This window comes from Microchirus variegatus (genome assembly GCF_963457635.1).
Source record: "Microchirus variegatus genome assembly, chromosome: 18".
NCBI classification, from domain to species: Eukaryota; Metazoa; Chordata; class Actinopteri; order Pleuronectiformes; family Soleidae; genus Microchirus; species Microchirus variegatus.
In genome coordinates this window covers 5,097,509-5,117,171 of record NC_139819.1, presented here as the reverse complement: position 1 = coordinate 5,117,171, position 19,663 = coordinate 5,097,509, and the positions used below count along the sequence as shown (strand labels likewise).

The following is a 19,663-nucleotide window of genomic DNA, read 5'->3' as shown; positions in this document are numbered from 1 at the left end:
ATAAGTAAATATAAAATAAACATTGGCATCGTTACAGAACACGATTACAGGAATAAAACCACAGCGACATGATAACAGTAGAATTAAAACACGACTGTGATGAACGCAGACCTTTTGGATCCTTTGGTGAGTTGTTGATGTTCAGTTATGACACTAGGAGCTGTGTGTATATATATATATATGTGTGTGTGTGTGTGTGTGTTTACAGTACAGCGCAGCTCTCTATGTTGCAGTGCATGCAGTGCCAGAGGGCGCAGGGCAGGCGTTCGTGTGTGAGCTCTAACTTTCCCACTCGTGGCTGGCGAGCGCCTCGTCGTCAGAGTCCGATTCGGGCGAGGCCTCCTTGATGCGGCGCAGCGCGGCGTGAATGCTCCGGGTCAGAGGGTCAGTGGAGGCCGGCAGCTCGCCCTGCTCTCTCCTCTCTCTACGGGGCACGCGTCTCAGTTTGACGCCCTTGCGGATCTGAGCCAGGATGCTGTTGGCGTCGTCGTCGTCGTCGCCGCCGCCGCCGCCGCCGCCGCCGCCCTGAGCCGGAGGCAGCGACCGCTGGTCCACCTTCTTCAGGTGGAAGCTTCCTCTCTTCAGGGAGGCCAGCACCTCGTCCATAGGTGAGCTGACTGTAAACAAGGAGAAGATTGATGACGGTAACTCAATAACAACAACGAAAACAGTGGAACTTTTGTTACGTTTACATTTAAAAGAGAGAGGCTTTGAGTTTATCTCGACGCACACCTCTTATACAACGTCTGAGTAGCGCTCTGAGTTTTCCGCTCTGTTGTCGTTCACCTGCTTTGGTCCCCACTAAAGCGTGAATGTGTGTTCTAGTATGGATACGTTTATAGGGATCCAACAAAAACGTATATATGGGAGAGAGGACATTTTGGCTGGTAAAAATGTTAAGTTCTAGGCTTAGGGATAGAATTAGGTCGAGATAAAGGGTTAGGGTAAGAGTTAGGTATTAAGTTCTGATGGTTAATGTTAGGGTACACGCCTGGAAATAAGGGTTCCAAAAGGGTCCTTCAACAAGGGCTGAGGTTCTACCTGGAACCACTTGCTTCTGAAAAACCCTTTCCCAAAGAAAGGGTTTTTCAAGGGTTCTTGGTAACACTAATGGTTCCAGTAAGAACCATTTTGATCCAGAGAACCCTTTAAAACCCCTTTCGTGAATAAAGGGTTTTAAAAGGGTTCTTAGTGGAACCCTCCAAAAGGGTTCCAGGTGGAACCTTTATAAAAAGGTTATGCCAAAAAGGGTGGACAAGCCGAAGAACCTTATATGGTTCTACTTAGCACTTTTATTTCTAAGAGTGTAAGGGGCTCGGGGATGCATTATGTCTATGATTGTCCTCAGTTCAAATGTTCTTATATTTGTTGCCTTTTAAGACCTTTTCAGGCATAAACATTGACCTTATCAAGACTAGTAGTTCGTGTTTATGTTAAGATGAGGGTTAGGCAGTAACTGGTAATGGTTTAAGTTAGGTTTAACGCTTTGTGTAGGCTGTAAACGTGGTGTCCTAAAAAGGATGATGATGTCACTACAAATCTGTCCAAGCTGAGCTGAGCTGAGCTCCATGAAGGATCTGCTCACATTAATCAAGGATCCAGCACTTGTGGAAATCTAAACGTTACGTTAAGAGCGTCTTAGCTCTCACTCTGAATTCTGCAGGAAGACAAAGCGGCAAATCATCATCGATTAATCTATGTCTAAAAGTTAAGAACTATTCACTAACACCCACACGTTATATACTTTGAGCCAAAACTCCTGAAATTCCTCTTTAAACTTTTTGAGAAAAAGAGTTCATACATTAGTATGTTGTCCCAAAAAAATTTTTTCGTCCAAAATGTGACAAAAAGTCACAATTTTGAGAAAAATGTAATATATTATTTTTATATTATTATATTATATTATAATTTTTTTTTCAAAATTTTGACGAAAAAAATGTCTACATTTTTTGTCCAAAATGTGAAAAAAAAGTCATACATTAGTATGTCGTCCAAATTTTGAGAACAATTTTTTTTTTTTTTGACGAAAAGTCATACATTAGTATATAGTCCAAACATTGAGAAAAAAATGTTTTTTTCGAAATCTTGACAAAAAAGTAATACATTAGTATGTCATCCAAATTTTGACAAAAAAAATGTTGTCTAAATCTTTGGTCAAAAATGTGAAAAAGGTCATATATCAGTATGTTGTCCAAATTTTAAGAAAATGTTTTTTTTTCGAAATTTTGACAAAAAAGTCATACATTAGAATGTCTCCTTACTCTTACACACTGACAGGGCGTTTACACATGTGTGTGTGTGTATAAATAGAGATTAGGACATCCCTAGTTGCTCTAGTACCTCGTCTGTGCGTGTCAAACTCTGGAGTTTTCCTCAGCTTCTTGCGAGCGCTCATCAGTTGGCTGCTGTCAAAGAAGCGAGGGATGAAAGGGCCGAGCGGGGACAGGGAGCGCTCTTCTTCTGCGCTCTTCCCCTCAGACGGCGAAACATCCTCCCTGACCGGTAGAGGAGGGAGAGGAGGAGGCGGCGGCGGCGGCGGAGGCGGAGGAGAGACGGGGGACGCCAGCAGCGACGACAGGGAGCAGGGGGAGCAGGAGGAGTCTGCGGGACTGGACACGGGCAGCGGAGGAAGGCAGACGTTCAGGCACCTGACGGGCTGCGTGGTGAGCGTGGAGCTGGGCTCCGTCTGCACGCTGGTGCTGAGGCACAGCGGGGGTCCTCTGGTCTGGACACGCTCCCCGTCCCGGTCGCTCGTGTCCGCGCTCCGTCCTCGCTCTCGTCTCCTGGCGTGGGCCGCGCGCAGCCGAGTGGACTTGAGAATGACCTGACCTGGATGCCGCTACAGGAAGAGGTAAAAAAAACGGACGCCGATGAGTGAGAAGATGCTGTCAGGTAATAATAATAATGCGATGCAGAAACACACCTGTTTGAACGTGCGCAGTCTGTCCAGAGTCTTCTGTCTCTCCTGACTCACTCGACTGCTCCTCCTCTCCTCGTCTTCCTCGTCTATGTTTTTCAGCTGGAAAGTGAAGCGAGTTAGAGGAGTTTACGCCTGGCATTAAAATGTGTTTTCTGTCATCAGATTGCACCCAGATTAACGCCTGACCACTTCTAATTAAGGGTGTAAATACACCTGAGATGCAGCGAGGACGGACTGTTATCCGATCTGTGTCACCTACAACGGCTACGTGAGCCACCATACTTCTTCACCTTACATTAGTGCGGATAATGTTGTTGTTGTTGTTGATTTAGCGTTGTCCGATCACAGAAAAACACATTCTAATGTCAGGTGTAAAGGCGGCTTTTTTCAATGTCTTTTTGTGAGCAGCTTAACTCCAATGATGAAATGTTATACTATTATTAACCTTTTGAGATCAGGGAGTGTATGGATACTGAGGGGAAACTGCCTTGCCTTTACTTTGTTGTTGTTGTTGTTGTTTACCTGTAGGAGCTGTTGAGAATCTTTGTGGATGGACTGAGGCATCTGCTGTTTCTGAAAGTGGTTGGACACACAGATCTCCTGCAGGAAAAGCCAGAAAAGGTCTGTTTTGATCATTTTCTCATGTTGGGCAATATTGAATCTAAAGTCAGACATTAGTATGTTGTCCAAATTTTGAGAAAAAATGTTTCTGAAATTATTTGTCCAAAATGTGAAAAAAAAAGTCATACATTAGTGTAAAATGTCAAAAAATGTTGTCACACATTAGTATGTCGTCCAAAAATTTTTTTTTTTAATTTTGACAAAAAGTCATACATTAGTATATCATCCAAATTTTGAGAATTTTTTTTTTTTTACATTTTGACCAAAAATATCATACATTAGTATGTTGTCCAAATTTTGAGAATTTTTTTTTTCGAAATTTTGACAAAAAAAGTCATACATTAGTATGTCGTCCAAATTTTGAGAAAAAAATTTATTTTTCCAAAATTTGGACAAAGTCACACATTAGTATGTCGTCCAAATTTAAAAAAAAAAATGTTCTCTCAACATTTTGACAAAAAAATTAAAACATTAGTATGTTGCCAAATTTTTAGATTTTTTTTCTCTAAATTTTGACAAAAAAAGTCATACATTAGTATGTTTTCCAAATTTTGAGAATTTTTTTCCCCAAAATTTTGACAAAAAAGTCACACCTTAGTTTGTTGTCCAGATTTTTAGAACAATTTTTTTTCCGACATTTTGACAACAAAAAAAAATATTAGTATGTTGCCAAATTTTTAGAATTTTTTGGGGAAATTTTGACAAAAAAAGTCATACATTAGTATGTTGTCAAAATTTTGGGAAAAAAAATTCTCCAAATTTGGACAACATACCGTCATCAATCTTCTCCTTGTTTTTGACAAAAAAAGTCATACATTAGTATGTTGTCCAAATTTTGAGAATTTTTTTTTTCTAAATTTTGACCAAAAAAATCATACATTAGTATGTCGTCCAAATTTTGAGAATTTTTTTTTTTGAAATTTTTTGTCCAAAATGTGAAAAAAAGTTATACATTAGTATGTCGTCCAAATTTTGACAAAAGAAAAAAGCGCACAATACATTGACTCTTACACACTGACAGGGCGTTTAAACCAGAACTAAAGGATGGATACACACCTTCTTCTTCCTCAGGTAGGAGCGTTTGGCAGTGATGCGCCCCCTTCTGGCCTCCAGCTGTCGAGCGCTGAGCTGCAGTCGGCGCAGCTCTTCCCTCTCAGCAGCAGAGTCATCCTCTGTAATATCATCGGCACTTTCAAAGGTGTCATAGTACACCACTTCATCCTGGTGCTCTGAAGGCGCACACACACACACATGCACATACATGGATGGACTCCAATAGATGCGAAATAATAAGTGTGACACCACACACATACACACACACATTACATTACATTACACCAGTGCAAATGCAAATGACCATGCAGAACCAACACATAATACACATAATAATCATTTAGACTTTACTTTGCTTTACTTTAATAACAAGTTTGGTTGGAGTCCTGTGTGGAGTTTGCATGTTCACTTCTTCCCCGTAAACTACAGCCTTTGTGATTTGCGAATAGTCCTGTTTTAATTTGTGATTCAGATTTGAGCTTTTGGAGCCATAATAATAAGCGTTTAGAATTTTGCCTGTTCTGATTTATTTAAATTATGATATTATTATGTTGAATTTCTTGATGGAAATGTAGGTTTATGGATCAGATGACGCTCACCTGTTCTCAGTGATTGTGATGCGATCCTGCGGGCTGCGTACAAGCAGAGCACCGTAGCTTTATTTATTAGCTGTTGGGTTAGAGGTTTTTTTCCACGTTCCGCACACTATTATTACGTCTTTTATTTACGTTTCGAAGTCAATTTATTTGTTTAAAGGCGCCATATGTAAGAATGTGTCCAAAAGCGGTTAATACATTCAAATTCAAAATACCGAGGTCTTTTAGGTTTCGTTTTCAGACGTAACTGGCAACCCGTGGTTGCTCGGCAGCTGAGACTCTACTGACTGCAATGATTGGTAGACGGCGGTAGGTGGCGCCACATGCCAAAACATGATTTCAAAACATAAACATGATTTGCAGTCTGCAAAAGATTTTTTTTTTAATGCAAATATTTTGTCTGTACTGTTGTTGTTGGTGAGTTCAGTTTGTTATATGAACATTATTCCTGAGTCTCTGTGACATATTAGGAGGATTTTATGGCCAATTGCTTGAGATTTATTACATAATGCACCTTTAATAAATCAGGATTAAGGAGAAGAAATCATAATTTCTCCATGCGTTCTCCACGGTCAGAGCATCGAGGGATTTAAAAGTAAGGAGGATGATTTTATTATAGAGTTTTTTTTATATTGTATAATAATTCAAGGGACATACATTCAAAAAAAAAAAAGGAAAGCCACACCTGTCATTAGCCTGCGGATGCTGTCCAGTTGCGCAGTGAGCAGCAGCTCCTCACACTGTAGTATATCGGCCTGGATGTCGTACAGCTGCAGCTGGAGCTCATAGTACTGAGTCTCCATGTAGTCTAAGAGGGCGATGGCATCGTCACTGCTGCACAGACTCTGCATCTGCAGGAGACACACACGGGGACAACTGTGTTCGCAACGGTGCATGTGTTTGTTTGTGTTTGTTTGTGTGTTAGCGCCGCACCTCGTCTCGGAGCGTGTGCTTCCGCTGCTCCAGGCTGATCTCCCTGGCTCTCTGGAGCTGCAGCGTCTCCTTGGCGACGGTGTAGCGCAGGCGCTCCATGCGCTCCACGGCCGTCGTCCACGAGGACTTGCCAAACTTGCGCTGGTCCACCTTCATGCGCTCGTACACTCCTGTACGTTTGCGAAAAAGCAAGAGCAGACGAGTGACGACACTTCCCGGAAATGGAATGGATCATTTATGCTGCGTTGTTCCAGAGCCCATACAAACAAATGGGGATGTGGGACATAATCCTACCTGAATTGTACTAGCTCCTACTTTAAAGGTACAATATGTAGTATTTATGGGTTTATATAACCCAAAATCCACGTTTTTATACATACTATGTGCTCCTGCATTGTCTAGTCACTGTATAATAGTTTTTGTTTCATTTTTGGTAGTGTTTCAAAAAGTCATGTTAAATAACATGACCGCGGACCGCGGTTGCATAGCCACTGTTAGCAGCGAGACACCATGTTTCTACCGGAGCCTGTAAGGACAAACGCGAGAGAACAAAACGAGCGTCTCTTTACTTGTAGCGGAAGTCCCGCCTCCTCTCTCTCCGCTTCGTCTTCTATGGCCGCGGTAGCTCGCCCTCTCCCTCGCCTCACGAACCTCATCTGCTGACACGGAGAAAGACGACGAGGACGACATTTGACCGGCTGAGGATACCGTAGCGCTCAGGGAAGGGAGGGGGTGAGCAGAGCAGCAGGTCTTTGTTGTAAATTTCAGCCTCTCCTCTAGATGTCACTATAAACTACTTATTTCCCCTTTAAAGCGTTCCAGCAATTGAAGTCGAATGTTAGAAAACATGGACGATCATCGCGATTTATGTTTGAAGAGGCATTTTGACTGTCAGCAATTCACTCTCTACTTACATACACAAGCCTTACATATCGATATGTAACGTCATGAGTGTACTTTTACCGTAGCCCTACGTATCTTCATGCTGACAGATAACAACAACGACACAATTTCACGCCATAACATGGCAAACAGGTTGTGATAAAATCCCTGTGTTTAAAGGGGAAATAAGTAGTTTATAGTGCCATCTAGAGGAGAGGCTGAAATTTACAACAAAGACCTGCTGCTCTGCTCACCCCCTCCCTTCCCTGAGCGCTACGGTATCCTCAGCCGGTCAAATGTCGTCCTCGTCGTCTTTCTCCGTGTCAGCAGATGAGGTTCGTGAGGCGAGGGAGAGGGCGGAGCTACCGCGGCCGTAGCAGACGAAGCGGAGAGAGAGGAGGCGGGACTTCCGCTACAAGTAAAGAGACGCTTGTTTTGTTCTCTCGCGTTTGTCCTTACAGGCTCCGGTAGAAACATGGCGTCTCGCTGCTAACAGTGGCTATGCAACCGCGGTCCGCGGTCATGTTATTTAACATGACTTTTTGAAACACTACGAAAATGAAACAAAAACTATTATACAGCGACTAGACAATGCAGGAGCACATAATATGTATAAAAGAGTGGATTTTGGGTTATATAAACCCATAAATACTACATATTGTACCTTTAAAACAAGTCTATACACAGAAAAGTAAAGTTTATAGCCTATTCGTGTGACTCCATGGGCGCCGCCATTATTCTCCGGCGAGTAGGAGGTCCCACTTCGACAGGTATTCCAGTGCACTTTTTCTAGTTGGAGGTAGGATAAGTCCCACGTCCAACTGGTTTGGATGGGCTCTGGAACGCGGCATTAATTAGGGGAAAAATTGGATAAGCAGATGGAGAGAGAGAGCTGCCGAGGCTGTGCGATCAATAGATTGTCCTTGTCTGGCTGTGTGTGCTGCCTCATTACTAACCAATCGCATTAGCCCTGACGTCAGGTCAATAGAAGGCCAACGCTGTCACTATTTGCGTATGTATGTGTGTACTTCCTGTATAAAACTATCTTTGTGGGGACATTTTGTCCGTGCCAGGGTTAAGACCTGGTTTAAGGGTTAGGGTTAGTAACCTGAGTCCTCTGTTGTGTTTTATTGGCCCTGTCTTTGGCAGGAACAGTCAGCGAGAGCACGGTGTTGTTGTACCTTTCTGAGCTCTGGCCGTGATCTCAAAGTATTTGACGGTGAACTCTTGGATGTTGAGGACCGCCTCCTGAGCTTTCTTCTGCCAGTCCGAGTCTTCCTTTTTAAGAGCCTCGATCCGCCGCGGGCCCAGGTAGTCGTTCTGCATGGAGATCTGTCGAGAGGAGGAAAGTGTGAGAAGTCTAAGGAATCAAAGCTTTTTGATATAAAAGGAACACATTTACCGTGATAAATGATGTGAAATATTGTCACAAATGTCATTATTACCAGATTTATATATAAGGAGTTTGAAACTCTTGGTCTAAATGCATCTCAGCACACTCCTTTAAACATCTCCTCCCTTGGATTCGGCTTAATTATGTGAAGTGGAATTTTTTTTTAATGAAGTGTTGTAGTTGCTATGATATCAGCCTCATTAATACTTATGACACTGTTTCTGTTCGTGACTCAGAGTCGCACATTACTGCCACTCAGTGGCTAGAGAACAAAAACAATCACCTGTTTCCCTTCATAAAACCTAATTAGGAGCTGTTAAGTTCTGTTTACCCGACAGAACAGGTTAAAATCTACATATGCACAGAGAGATCATATATGGAACAGAGTAATTAAAGACAAACAAACTGCAGTTTGTAGTCCTTTCACCGTCCTGGGACCATTGTGTACATCCTCACACACAAGACACGAGTTAATATGCTATACTATTCTTTTACAAACGAGTCACTAAAACAGAGATTCGTGCACTAGAACCAAATCTTCTGTAAATATTTACATCTAGAAAAAAAACACTTTAACCTATAAAAGTATCATCTCCCTTCAAGAAGTAGGAACACAGCAGGGAATCAATAACAAAACACATTTTAATAACTAATAATGTAATAATAATAACTAAATAACTCCTAATTTAATAAGAATAAATGAATTATTTTCACTCAGCGGCAGTGGCTTCCTCCTTTTTCTTCATTGGTTTATTATTAAGTTAACATGGTAAGAGATACTGATTGAAAACACTGTAACCTCTGTAAAGCAAGGACTTTGCCTAGAGGACATATAAAAGGCTTATTCTAAGGCTAAAATTAACCTAAAAAACCTAAATTGTTTTTAGTATAAAGTAATTAATCCATCGTTCGATCAATCAAGTACTTTACGGTCTGTAAAATGTCATGTAAAACACCGGTAGCGTCATAAAATATGAATAAATATCACACACAGGATCTTTAAATCCTCTAAATGATCGTCTCTTCATATTTAATACGTCGCTAATGCACCATTTGAAAGGAGCTTCAATGAGATAATTCCCCTGTCTCCTTTGTTATAGATACACACACGTGATAATCCGTATTAAATGATATTAAATTGCACAGAAATCAGGAAAAATCAACGCCTAAGTACCGAAGTTGTCTATTCAGCACACACGAGAATGAAAGTGAGCAGCGATGTTTGCAGAATTACACAGCGTCTCTGTGTTCGACCCCAGGAAAACTCTGCCGCACGTCGGCTCACGTTGCACTCACCAGCCGTATCATTTACCACTGCAATTTCCTGCTGTCAGTGAGTCTCCACATTTTTACACTCGCTGCCGTCGTCTTTCTCCTTCCTCCTTGTCCTGGAAGCCTTTTTCACTGCGTCTTATTACAACCGGTGATTTGTGTTGTTGTAACTTATAGCGTGTGCAGCAATAAAACCTAGCATCTGATGTTTAACCTTAAAGCTGTAGTGCGCAACTTTAAAACACAAACTAATGTCCTTTAGCGTTTAAATCTCAGGTTGCTTGGCGACATTCCCAGCACATGCGGAGGCAGCAACAGCAACATTGCGCTAGTAAAGCCAGACAGAAACTTCAGGTAATTTATACAGTCTGTAAAAAGTGTACATGGATACAGCAACTATATCATGACTCAACCTTGTTATTATTGCTATTATTATTATGTGATAATATAGAAGACTTGTGCTGGGAAAGCTAACGCATTAACGGCGTTAGCGGCTAAGGAGCTAACGGCTAAAGGAGCTAACGGAGCTAACTGGTAAACAGCGCCGCAGCACGTAAACATGATGTCACACGTGTCTTTTTCCGGTCAGTCGTCATGAAAACGCTCTAGCGTTAATGTGGGTTAGCGTTGACGCCGCTAACGCTGTTAATGTTTATGTTTTGAAATCATGTTTTGGCATGTGGCGCCACTTACCGCCGTCTACCAATCATTGCAGTCAGTAGAGTCTCAGCTGCCGAGCAACCACGGGTTGCCAGTTACGTCAGAAAACGAAACCTAAAAGACCTCGGTATTTTGAATTTGAATGTAGTAACCGTTTTTGGCCACATTCTTACATATGGCACCTTTAAGTGTGAATATTCTCTGGTTTCTTTGGCTCCATATAACAAAGAAATCCTCAAAAGTGAATAATTTGGGTTTGGGAAATACAAATCAACATTTTCTAGAATATTCTGACATTTAATGGAATCAATCGAGTACTCGATTAAAGAGAAAATAATCAACAGATTAATCAATTATGAAAATAGTCTTTAGTTTCAGAACCTAGTGAAGAATACAACTTTATTCAACCCTATATTTCCTTTGTTTTAGTTAGTAGATCTTCTGATTTTTAGATCCTGGTGTCCAATTCAGTACTAACTGTGGGAAAATGTGCTTGTGTTGAAAAATAAGATGTGACAGAAAGAGTGTGATCTCCCTCATTGGCCTTTATCTCCATAATTCATACCAATGAGTACAATCACACTGTGCTCACAGTTGTGTCTTCAGCCGACACTGGTGATTCTTCCTTCCTCACAGGAAAAAAGACAACAACAACAACAACAAAACCCTCTTAATTTCACTCTAATTTCTTTCCCTCTCTGTTGTTTTCAGTGTGTCAGCAGGCCAGAGATGTCTCTCACAACCCAGACACTCGACAGGAAGGTGTTCACAACAATCAAGGTTGGTTAAAAAGCTATTTGTGTTCTTTGGTTGCTAATGTAACACCTTTTTTTTTTATACTCATGTGCTGCGTATGAGTCAGGGAGCTAAATATAAACGTGTCTTCGGCACTGCAGTGATTGAACAAAGCCTTTCCTACCGTTTATCCATTCACTCTCCTCTGTCTTCTTCTTCTTCTTCTTCTCTGCAGTCGCACACATATACAACCCACAACCCCCTCCTCCTCCCGATTGCTTTACTGACCTAAATGGCAGCTTTTCACAACGCACAACAAAACACAAAGACTCACTGAGCATCCAGTGTTTTGTAATTATTCAATGTCAAAGCTGGTAAAGAAATAGAGGATTCATCTATGTATATGGGTCTGAACAGGAAGCGGTTTCCTTCATAATAATGTGAATAAGCATCTGATTTAGGAGAGGAACACAACACAAAACACGGTGTCATATTTCTATTTTCTCATAGATGAAAATCATCATCACCATGTACGGCTTGTAGATGTTTATCCTACGACTGAACTATCGTCTGTGTTGTGGTGTGTACGCTGTGTTCTTGTCAGTGCAGAATCATGAGGCTTGGTCAAATGCCATCGATGCAAATTACAGGGTCAGTTCAGGATTTGGGCCCCGACTTTGTTCACGTTCTTAGACTAGAAAGTCTTCCAGCTGCAAAACAAACCCCTCTTTTGAAGCCTTGAGATTCTAAGTCCATTTGTATATACAGTCGAGTTCTTCTTCGTCTTTTGGCTTTTCCCTTTAGGGATCGCCACAGTCGATCATCTGCCTCTTCTGTTACACCAACTGTCCTCATGTCCTCCTTCACAACATCCATGAACCTTCTCTGGTGGTCTTCCTCTTTTCCTCCTGCCCGGCAGGCAGCTCCATCTTCAATGATGACGAAGCCATCTCAACCTTGACGCTCTTACATCATCGCTAAACCGTTCAACCTGAGCTTGTCCCTTCCTCAAATGTGTTCATTTCAAATCTGGTCCATCCTGGTCACTCCCAACCAAACATCTCAGCATCTTCAGCTCTGCCACTTCTAGCTCCCCCCCCCCCGCAAAGCCATACATCACAGCAGGTCTCAATACCATATTGTAGACCTTCCCTTTGACTTTTGCTACTACCCTGGTGTCTTAAATCAAGTGAAAGTACAGGTATTTTATCATAGACTTCCATTCAAACAGAGTTCTTTTCACACCATGATGGTGTTTAAATGTGGATGACAATGTATACATTTACATTGAGAACAATCAAAGAAGTTGTCAATAGTAGGTCCCACCGAGATTTGAACTCGGATCGCTGGATTCAGAGTCCAGAGTGCTAACCATTACACCATGGAACCACATACTCCCACTGTCTCACTTTCAGTGAGTAAGCCGTCAGAAAGGCCTACTGTGGTCGTAAAATCATGCACCACCCTCAGTTCTGTGAAGAACCAACTATTTTGGGGGTTTGAGAACCAACTTTTCAGGTTGTGAACCAACTTTTCAGGTTGTGAACCAACTTGCACGGTTTAAATTTAGCTTCTTGAACCGGCACAGATTCCTGTCTGTGTGAAAGGGCTTACAAAGCAGAGGCCATTTTAGATGGGAAGGTAATATCTGGAGACTTAATCCAGTCCATCTTGGTCACTCCCAACCAAACATCTCAGCATCTTCAGCTCTTCCACCTCCAGGTCTTACGATCGTCTTGTAGACCTTCCCTTTCACTTTCACTGCTATCCTGCTGTCATTAATCAAGTGAAAGTATGGGCAATTCTCATAGACTTCCATTCAAACAGAGTTCTTTTCACACCATGATGGCGTTTAAACGTGGACGACAATTTATTCATTTACATTGCGAACAATTAAATAAGTTGTCAATAGTAGGTCCCACCGAGATTTGAACTCGGATCGCTGGATTCAGAGTCCAGAGTGCTAACCATTACACCATGGAACCACATACTTCTGCAGTCTCACTTTCAGTAACTGACCCGTCAGAAGCCTACTGTTGTCGTAAAATCATGCCCCACCCGCAGTTCTGTGAAGAACCAACTATTTTGGGGGTTTGAGAACCAACTTTTCAGGTTGTGAACCAACTTGCACGGTTTAAATTTAGCTTCTTGAACCGGCACGGATTCCTGTCTGTGTGAAAGGGCTTACTAAGCAGAGGCCATTTTAGATGGGAAGGTAATATCTGGAGACTTAATCCAGTCCATCTTGGTCACTCCCAACCAAACATCTCAGCATCTTCAGCTCTTCCACCTCCAGGTCTTACGATCGTCTTGTAGACCTTCCCTTTCACTTTCACTGCTATCCTGCTGTCATTAATCACGTGAAAGTATGGGCAATTCTCATAGACTTTCATTCAAACAGAGTTCTTTTCACACCATGATGGCGTTTAAACGTGGACGACAATTTATTCATTTACATTGCGAACAATTAAATAAGTTGTCAATAGTAGGTCCCACCGAGATTTGAACTCGGATCGCTGGATTCAGAGTCCAGAGTGCTAACCATTACACCATGGAACCACATACTTCTGCAGTCTCACTTTCAGTAACTGACCCGTCAGAAGCCTACTGTTGTCGTAAAATCATGCCCCACCCGCAGTTCTGTGAAGAACCAACTATTTTGGGGGTTTGAGAACCAACTTTTCAGGTTGTGAACCAACTTGCACGGTTTAAATTTAGCTTCTTGAACCGGCACGGATTCCTGTCTGTGTGAAAGGGCTTACTAAGCAGAGGCCATTTTAGATGGGAAGGTAATATCTGGAGACTTAATCCAGTCCATCTTGGTCACTCCCAACCAAACATCTCAGCATCTTCAGCTCTTCCACCTCCAGGTCTTACGATCGTCTTGTAGACCTTCCCTTTCACTTTCACTGCTATCCTGCTGTCATTAATCACGTGAAAGTATGGGCAATTCTCATAGACTTTCATTCAAACAGAGTTCTTTTCACACCATGATGGCGTTTAAACGTGGACGACAATTTATTCATTTACATTGCGAACAATTAAATAAGTTGTCAATAGTAGGTCCCACCGAGATTTGAACTCGGATCGCTGGATTCAGAGTCCAGAGTGCTAACCATTACACCATGGCACCACATACTCCTGTGGTCTCACTTTCAGTGAGTGAACTTCCAGAAGCGCCTACTGTTGTCGTAAATCATGCCCCACGCTCGGTTCTGTGAAGAACCAACTATTTTGGGGGTTTGAGAACCAACTTTTCAGGTTCTGAACCAACTTGCACGGTTAAAACTTAGCTTCTGGAATGGAGTCCTGTCGGTGTGAAAGGGCTAACTGAGCAGAAGCCATTTCAGACAGAAAGGTAATATCTGGAGACTTAATCTGGTCCATCCTGGTCACTCCCATCCAAACATCTCAGCATCTTCAGCTCTTCCACCTTTAGCTCCAGCGCCACCTGCAGGTCTCATTATTTTATTGTAGACCGTCCCTTTCACTTTCACTGCTATCCTGCTGTCATTAATCAAGTGAAAGTATGGGCAGTTCTCATAGACTTCCATTCAAACAGAGTTATTTTAACACCATGATGGCTTTTAAATGTGGACGACAATTTATACATTTACATTGCGAACAATTAAATAAGTTGTCAATAGTAGGTCCCACCGAGATTTGAACTCGGATCGCTGGATTCAGAGTCCAGAGTGCTAACCATTACACCATGGAACCACATACTCCTGTGGTCTCACTTTCAGTGAGTTAGCCGTGAGAAAAGCCTACTGTTGTCGTAAAACATGCCCCACCCTCGGTTCTGTGAAGAACCAACTATTTTTTTGGCTTGAGAACCAACTTTTCAGGTTCTGAACCAACTTGCACGGTTAAAACTTAGCTTCTGGAATGGAGTCCTGTCGGTGTGAAAGGGCTAACTGAGCAGAAGCCATTTCAGACAGAAAGGTAATATCTGGAGACTTAATCTGGTCCATCCTGGTCATTACCATCCAAACATCTCAGCATCTTCAGCTCTTCCACCTTTAGCTCCAGCGCCACCTGCAGGTCTCATTATTTTATTGTAGACCGTCCCTTTCACTTTCACTGCTATCCTGCTGTCATTACTCAAGTGAAAGTATGGGCAGTTCTCATAGACTTCCATTCAAACAGAGTTATTTTAACACCATGATGGCTTTTAAATGTGGACGACAATTTATACATTTACATTGCGAACAATTAAATAAGTTGTCAATAGTAGGTCCCACCGAGATTTGAACTCGGATCGCTGGATTCAGAGTCCAGAGTGCTAACCATTACACCATGGCACCACATACTCTTGCACTCTCACTTTCAGTCAGTGAGCCGTCACAAACGCCTACTGTCATCGTAAATCATGCCCCTCCCTCATGTGCTGCAACTGCACACACACACAAACACTCCCCCAGTCAGGTCTAACAGCATACAAATAACACTAAATCATTCCTCTTTAGGAAAAACCAAACATCTACAGATGTAAAAAATAAATCATACTTCTTCTCTTACCTTGATCTGCTGTCGGCGAAGCATTGCTAGTTCCCTCATGTCTCTGAAAGGCTGCAGCAGGTACTGGTACAGCTGCGTGGACGCCTCCAGCAAACCTCCATAGGCCTGGTCTTCTTCGTCATACAGCTTCAGCAGCTCCACCATGCTCTCCATGGTCTTGTGCTTCTCCAGGAGCTGCATGGTGCACACACATTACAGTCATCATGTAAACAAAGTCCATTACAATCTAACTGTGCAACTTTCAGACTGACGCAGTTCTGGTTCTGGCTCCGTTCTGGAGCCTCAGAACCTTGGTGCTATCTTGCCCTCACCAGTTTAAGAGGAACCAACGTGGGAGGACGTCATCCCGTGTAGCTAACCCTAACCCTAACCCTAACCCTAGGACAAGCTCACTGAAGAACCAACTATTTTTCAGGTTCCGAACCAACATGTACGGTTTAAACTTTGGTTCTGGAGGCCATTTCACACAGAAAGGTAATATCTGGAGACTTTGGTCCCACCATTATCCTCCTCCAGACCTCATATATGATGAATGCAGCAGGGGAAATGTGTGGGCGAGAGCCTTTCACGACTGCAGAAGAAGCACTGCGGGATCCAGATATGATGAGGGTGGTACCATGGCTTGTGAATGCAGCATGCACTCGTCCACACAGTCACTCTGAAATGATCTGGCATTTCTCGTGCTGTGGATTTTCAGAGTTTACTCCGTCATTAACTCCGAGATTAAACCAACGAGCTGGCAGGAGAATCTCTGGGATCTCACAAAAAATCCTCCCAGAGTCCCGAGCATGTGCGAGAACAAGCTACACAGACACGGATACCAAGTGTCTGTCGTCTTTGTAAACGAAAGGCAGCAAAGCCGTGTCAAACAACCACGGATACTTGCACCTTGCAATCAGACTATCGGGATGCTTCGTGTAAGAGTAAGTAATAGGAGTGCGTCTGAGCTCACTCAATGAGCACAGTCCTTTCTGCTGCTGGGAATATGATCGATATGCACTCTTTTTTTTTCTTTTGCCAGACTGAACAATCCTGTAGGTTACAAGCAAGCACTGAAACAGCCATTAACCCAGCCCACAAATGGAGTGATGCGATCAATGTCTCTGTGTGTGTGTGTGAGAGAGTGATAGGGAGCGATGGAGAGATTCCACAAACCAACAAACTGCGTGCTGTGTTTAAATGAATTACACAGACAGAGCACTGCAGACAGAAGAAACAGGCCTGTGATAAAGAGACAGATATAAGATCTGAAGCATTCTCATGAAACGCCTTCAAAATGAGGGGTTTCATGTTCGGTTTGCACAGTGACATTTCCTGTGTCTGGGTTTATTAATCATAAGTGTGTGTGTGTGTGTGTGTGTGTGTGTCTCTAGTCTGTGCTAACAAGAGTGGGTGTGGGAATGACGTGGATTATTTTCTGCTCACAGCAGAGAGGAAACACCTTGGTCAGAAAATCATACAAACACATCCAGCCTCTCACGCTCTCTGTTACTTTTTTAAATGACAGCAACCGTAAACACACTTTTATCATTAAAAACCTGTCCTGTATCTTGTTATTACTTTAGGATAAAGCGGTAGAATATGGATGGATGGATCACGCAAGTTTTTTTTTAGTCCCAAATGACAGGTAAACATCTGATCTTCTAAAACAGAGGTGTCAAACTCATTTTCACTGAGGGTCACATCAGCGTAATGGTTCCCCTCAAAGGGCCAGATGTAACTGTCATACAGAATAAATGTAACCAAATATAATGTAAAATAAAGGTAACTACTCCGTAACATATTGCTAAATAACTTTCTGTATTTACTTATTCAATTTCACTCGTCGCATGATGCATTTACCATGATACACTGCGATCTAGTGGCGGTGCCGTCCCTTTGCGGGGTAACGCCATCGCCGTGCATTGTGGGAAATGTAGTTTATGGTCAACGCACGCCTTAAAGCAGCATAGACTTATTTTAACACAGATTTTCAACACCAATTAATCACTCGCGGGCCACATAAATAGACGTGGCAGGCCACATCTGGCCCCCGGGCCTTGAGTTTGACACGTGTTCTATAAGATGAATGAATGATTGAGATTTGAGCTTCTTAAATGTGAATATTTTCTGGTTTCTTTGCTCCATATAAGAACAAATCAATGAGGCTTAAATTGTTTTGGGCTGTGGACAAAACAAGACATTTGAAAACATCATAATTTTAAGGTTTGGGAAAGACCGATCAACATTTCCTGACACTTTATGGACCAAACAATTACCCAAATAATCATATTATATATATATATATATATATATATATATATATATATATATATATAATTGTTCATCTACTACATTGACCAGATATATTAAAAAAAAAAACTCTTCCATTATCACTCTCTCACCTCTTTTATCTGAAGACTTCTTCCTGTGTCTGGCTCCAGGAGTCAAGGATGCATTAATCTACTTCCACTGATAAGTGGAACAATGTGAGAGTGAGTGAGTATCAATATCATGTCTGTTTATATTAAGCTCACAGTCAATGATAAACTGTATCTTTGTTAGTGAATACACTGGATTATTATTATTATTATTATTATCATAATCTCTCAGACAACAACACAATATCTTTAAAGTAAGGTTTGGAACACACTTGTTTGTGTTGTTGTTGTTGTTGAGTGACGTGTGTGTCACGCAGCAGTCTCCTTGTTATTGACCTGTATACTGCTTTGTTTTGTTCTTAATGGGATGCATCCATCATGTCTACTTCCTCACTACCATTAGGTAATGACACAGCTTCCAGTACAGTGCAGATATAGTGAGGACACTGCTGTGGAAGCTCCACATGAGGACTTTATCATGAATTACACAGAGGAGGCTGCAGCTGCTGCTGCGTTCAGGGTCAAACTCTCACCTCCTGCAGATGTCCTGTTGCCCGGCTGAGCGCCTCCTCGTAGCCGGACTGCCGCAGCTCGCTCAGGCTCTCGTAGTACTCGTCCGGGTCGTCGTTTTCCGTGAACAGCACCTGCGACAGGATCTTCCATCCGCACGTGTCGAGCGCGTAGCCCAGGTACACCTGCAGCCGGCGGCACAGCTCGTCCATCTCGGCCTCGGGCACCTCCGCGGAGCCGAACAGCACCGTCCACATCCCGGCCGGCTCCTCCGGGAACACCGGCAGACACGGCTCCAGGTCTGAGTTGACCGAGCACAGCTGCAGGTGGACGGCGCGGAGGTCCTGGAAGGAGAAGAGTCCGGCCCAGCTGCAGTCCTCCCGGCTCAGACTGTCCAGCTCCTCCAGGTCCAGGCTGTCCAGTGACGGGGACAGCGGCTCCTCTGTTACGGGGGACGCTGTGGGTCTCAGCACCGCTTGAATCTTGACCAAACCCGCTTTGGTCTCTTTGTGGGACTTGGTTCTGCCGGGGCTCCTCGACACTTTGTCCCTCGCAGGACTTAAATCGTGCCATTTTGTTTGGTCCCCATCTTGTCCGGTCGCCTCCGCCAGACTCTCCCGGCCGAAGCTTCTCCGCTGCACCGTCCTGTCGTGACACGTCACGGCAAATTTGCCCTCCACCTCGTTCCACGCCACGATAAACACGAATTTATGCTTCTCCTTCTCCTCGAACGCGTTCGGACGAACCGCCACCCAGCCGGACTCCACGTTATCCTCCATAGTGAAGGACATTTCTGCGGGGGGAATTTATGAATTAAATCAGCTGCACCACCGTTTTTTTGTTGTTGTTGTTGTTTTTTTTAAGGGGAGGGGGTGAGTCAGTAAAACGGTGCGTCTTTACTAAACACCGACTTCGCTCGGAGGATGTTCAGCCCGAGGTTCTTCCCTCCTCCTCCTCCTCCTCCTCCTGCACTCGGGCGGATGATTTTGGAGCAGCGCGGTGTCGTTTCCCATCTCTGTGCAACTATCTACCGCAGCCTCCCGCTCATGTCATCCTCCGCCGACAGTGACGCGGACACCGTGTGTTCACAATCAGCTGTGCTCCGTTATTGTTGTTATTCCGTCATCCGCACCTCAAAGTAACGACGGGACGCGAACGCAGCAGCAGCATCGTTCAAACACACGCACACGGACGCTGGAGTCGCGGA

General features: G+C 43.2%; 1 protein-coding gene across 1 annotated transcript; it reads right to left on the bottom strand.

The window, feature by feature from the left end:
- Positions 1–279: 279 nt before the first annotated feature.
- LOC310940089 (junction-mediating and -regulatory protein-like) lies at positions 280–19,247 on the bottom strand (the record flags this gene model as incomplete). Its single annotated transcript, XM_083905012.1, has 10 exons — positions 280–617; positions 2,341–2,839; positions 2,924–3,019; positions 3,443–3,520; positions 4,598–4,770; positions 5,876–6,041; positions 6,124–6,293; positions 8,187–8,337; positions 15,587–15,760; positions 18,480–19,247. The coding sequence occupies 10 exons, from the start codon at positions 19,245–19,247 to the stop codon at positions 280–282; spliced, it is 2,613 nt and encodes an 870-aa protein (XP_083761138.1).
- Between the last annotated feature and the right edge of the window lie 416 nt (positions 19,248–19,663).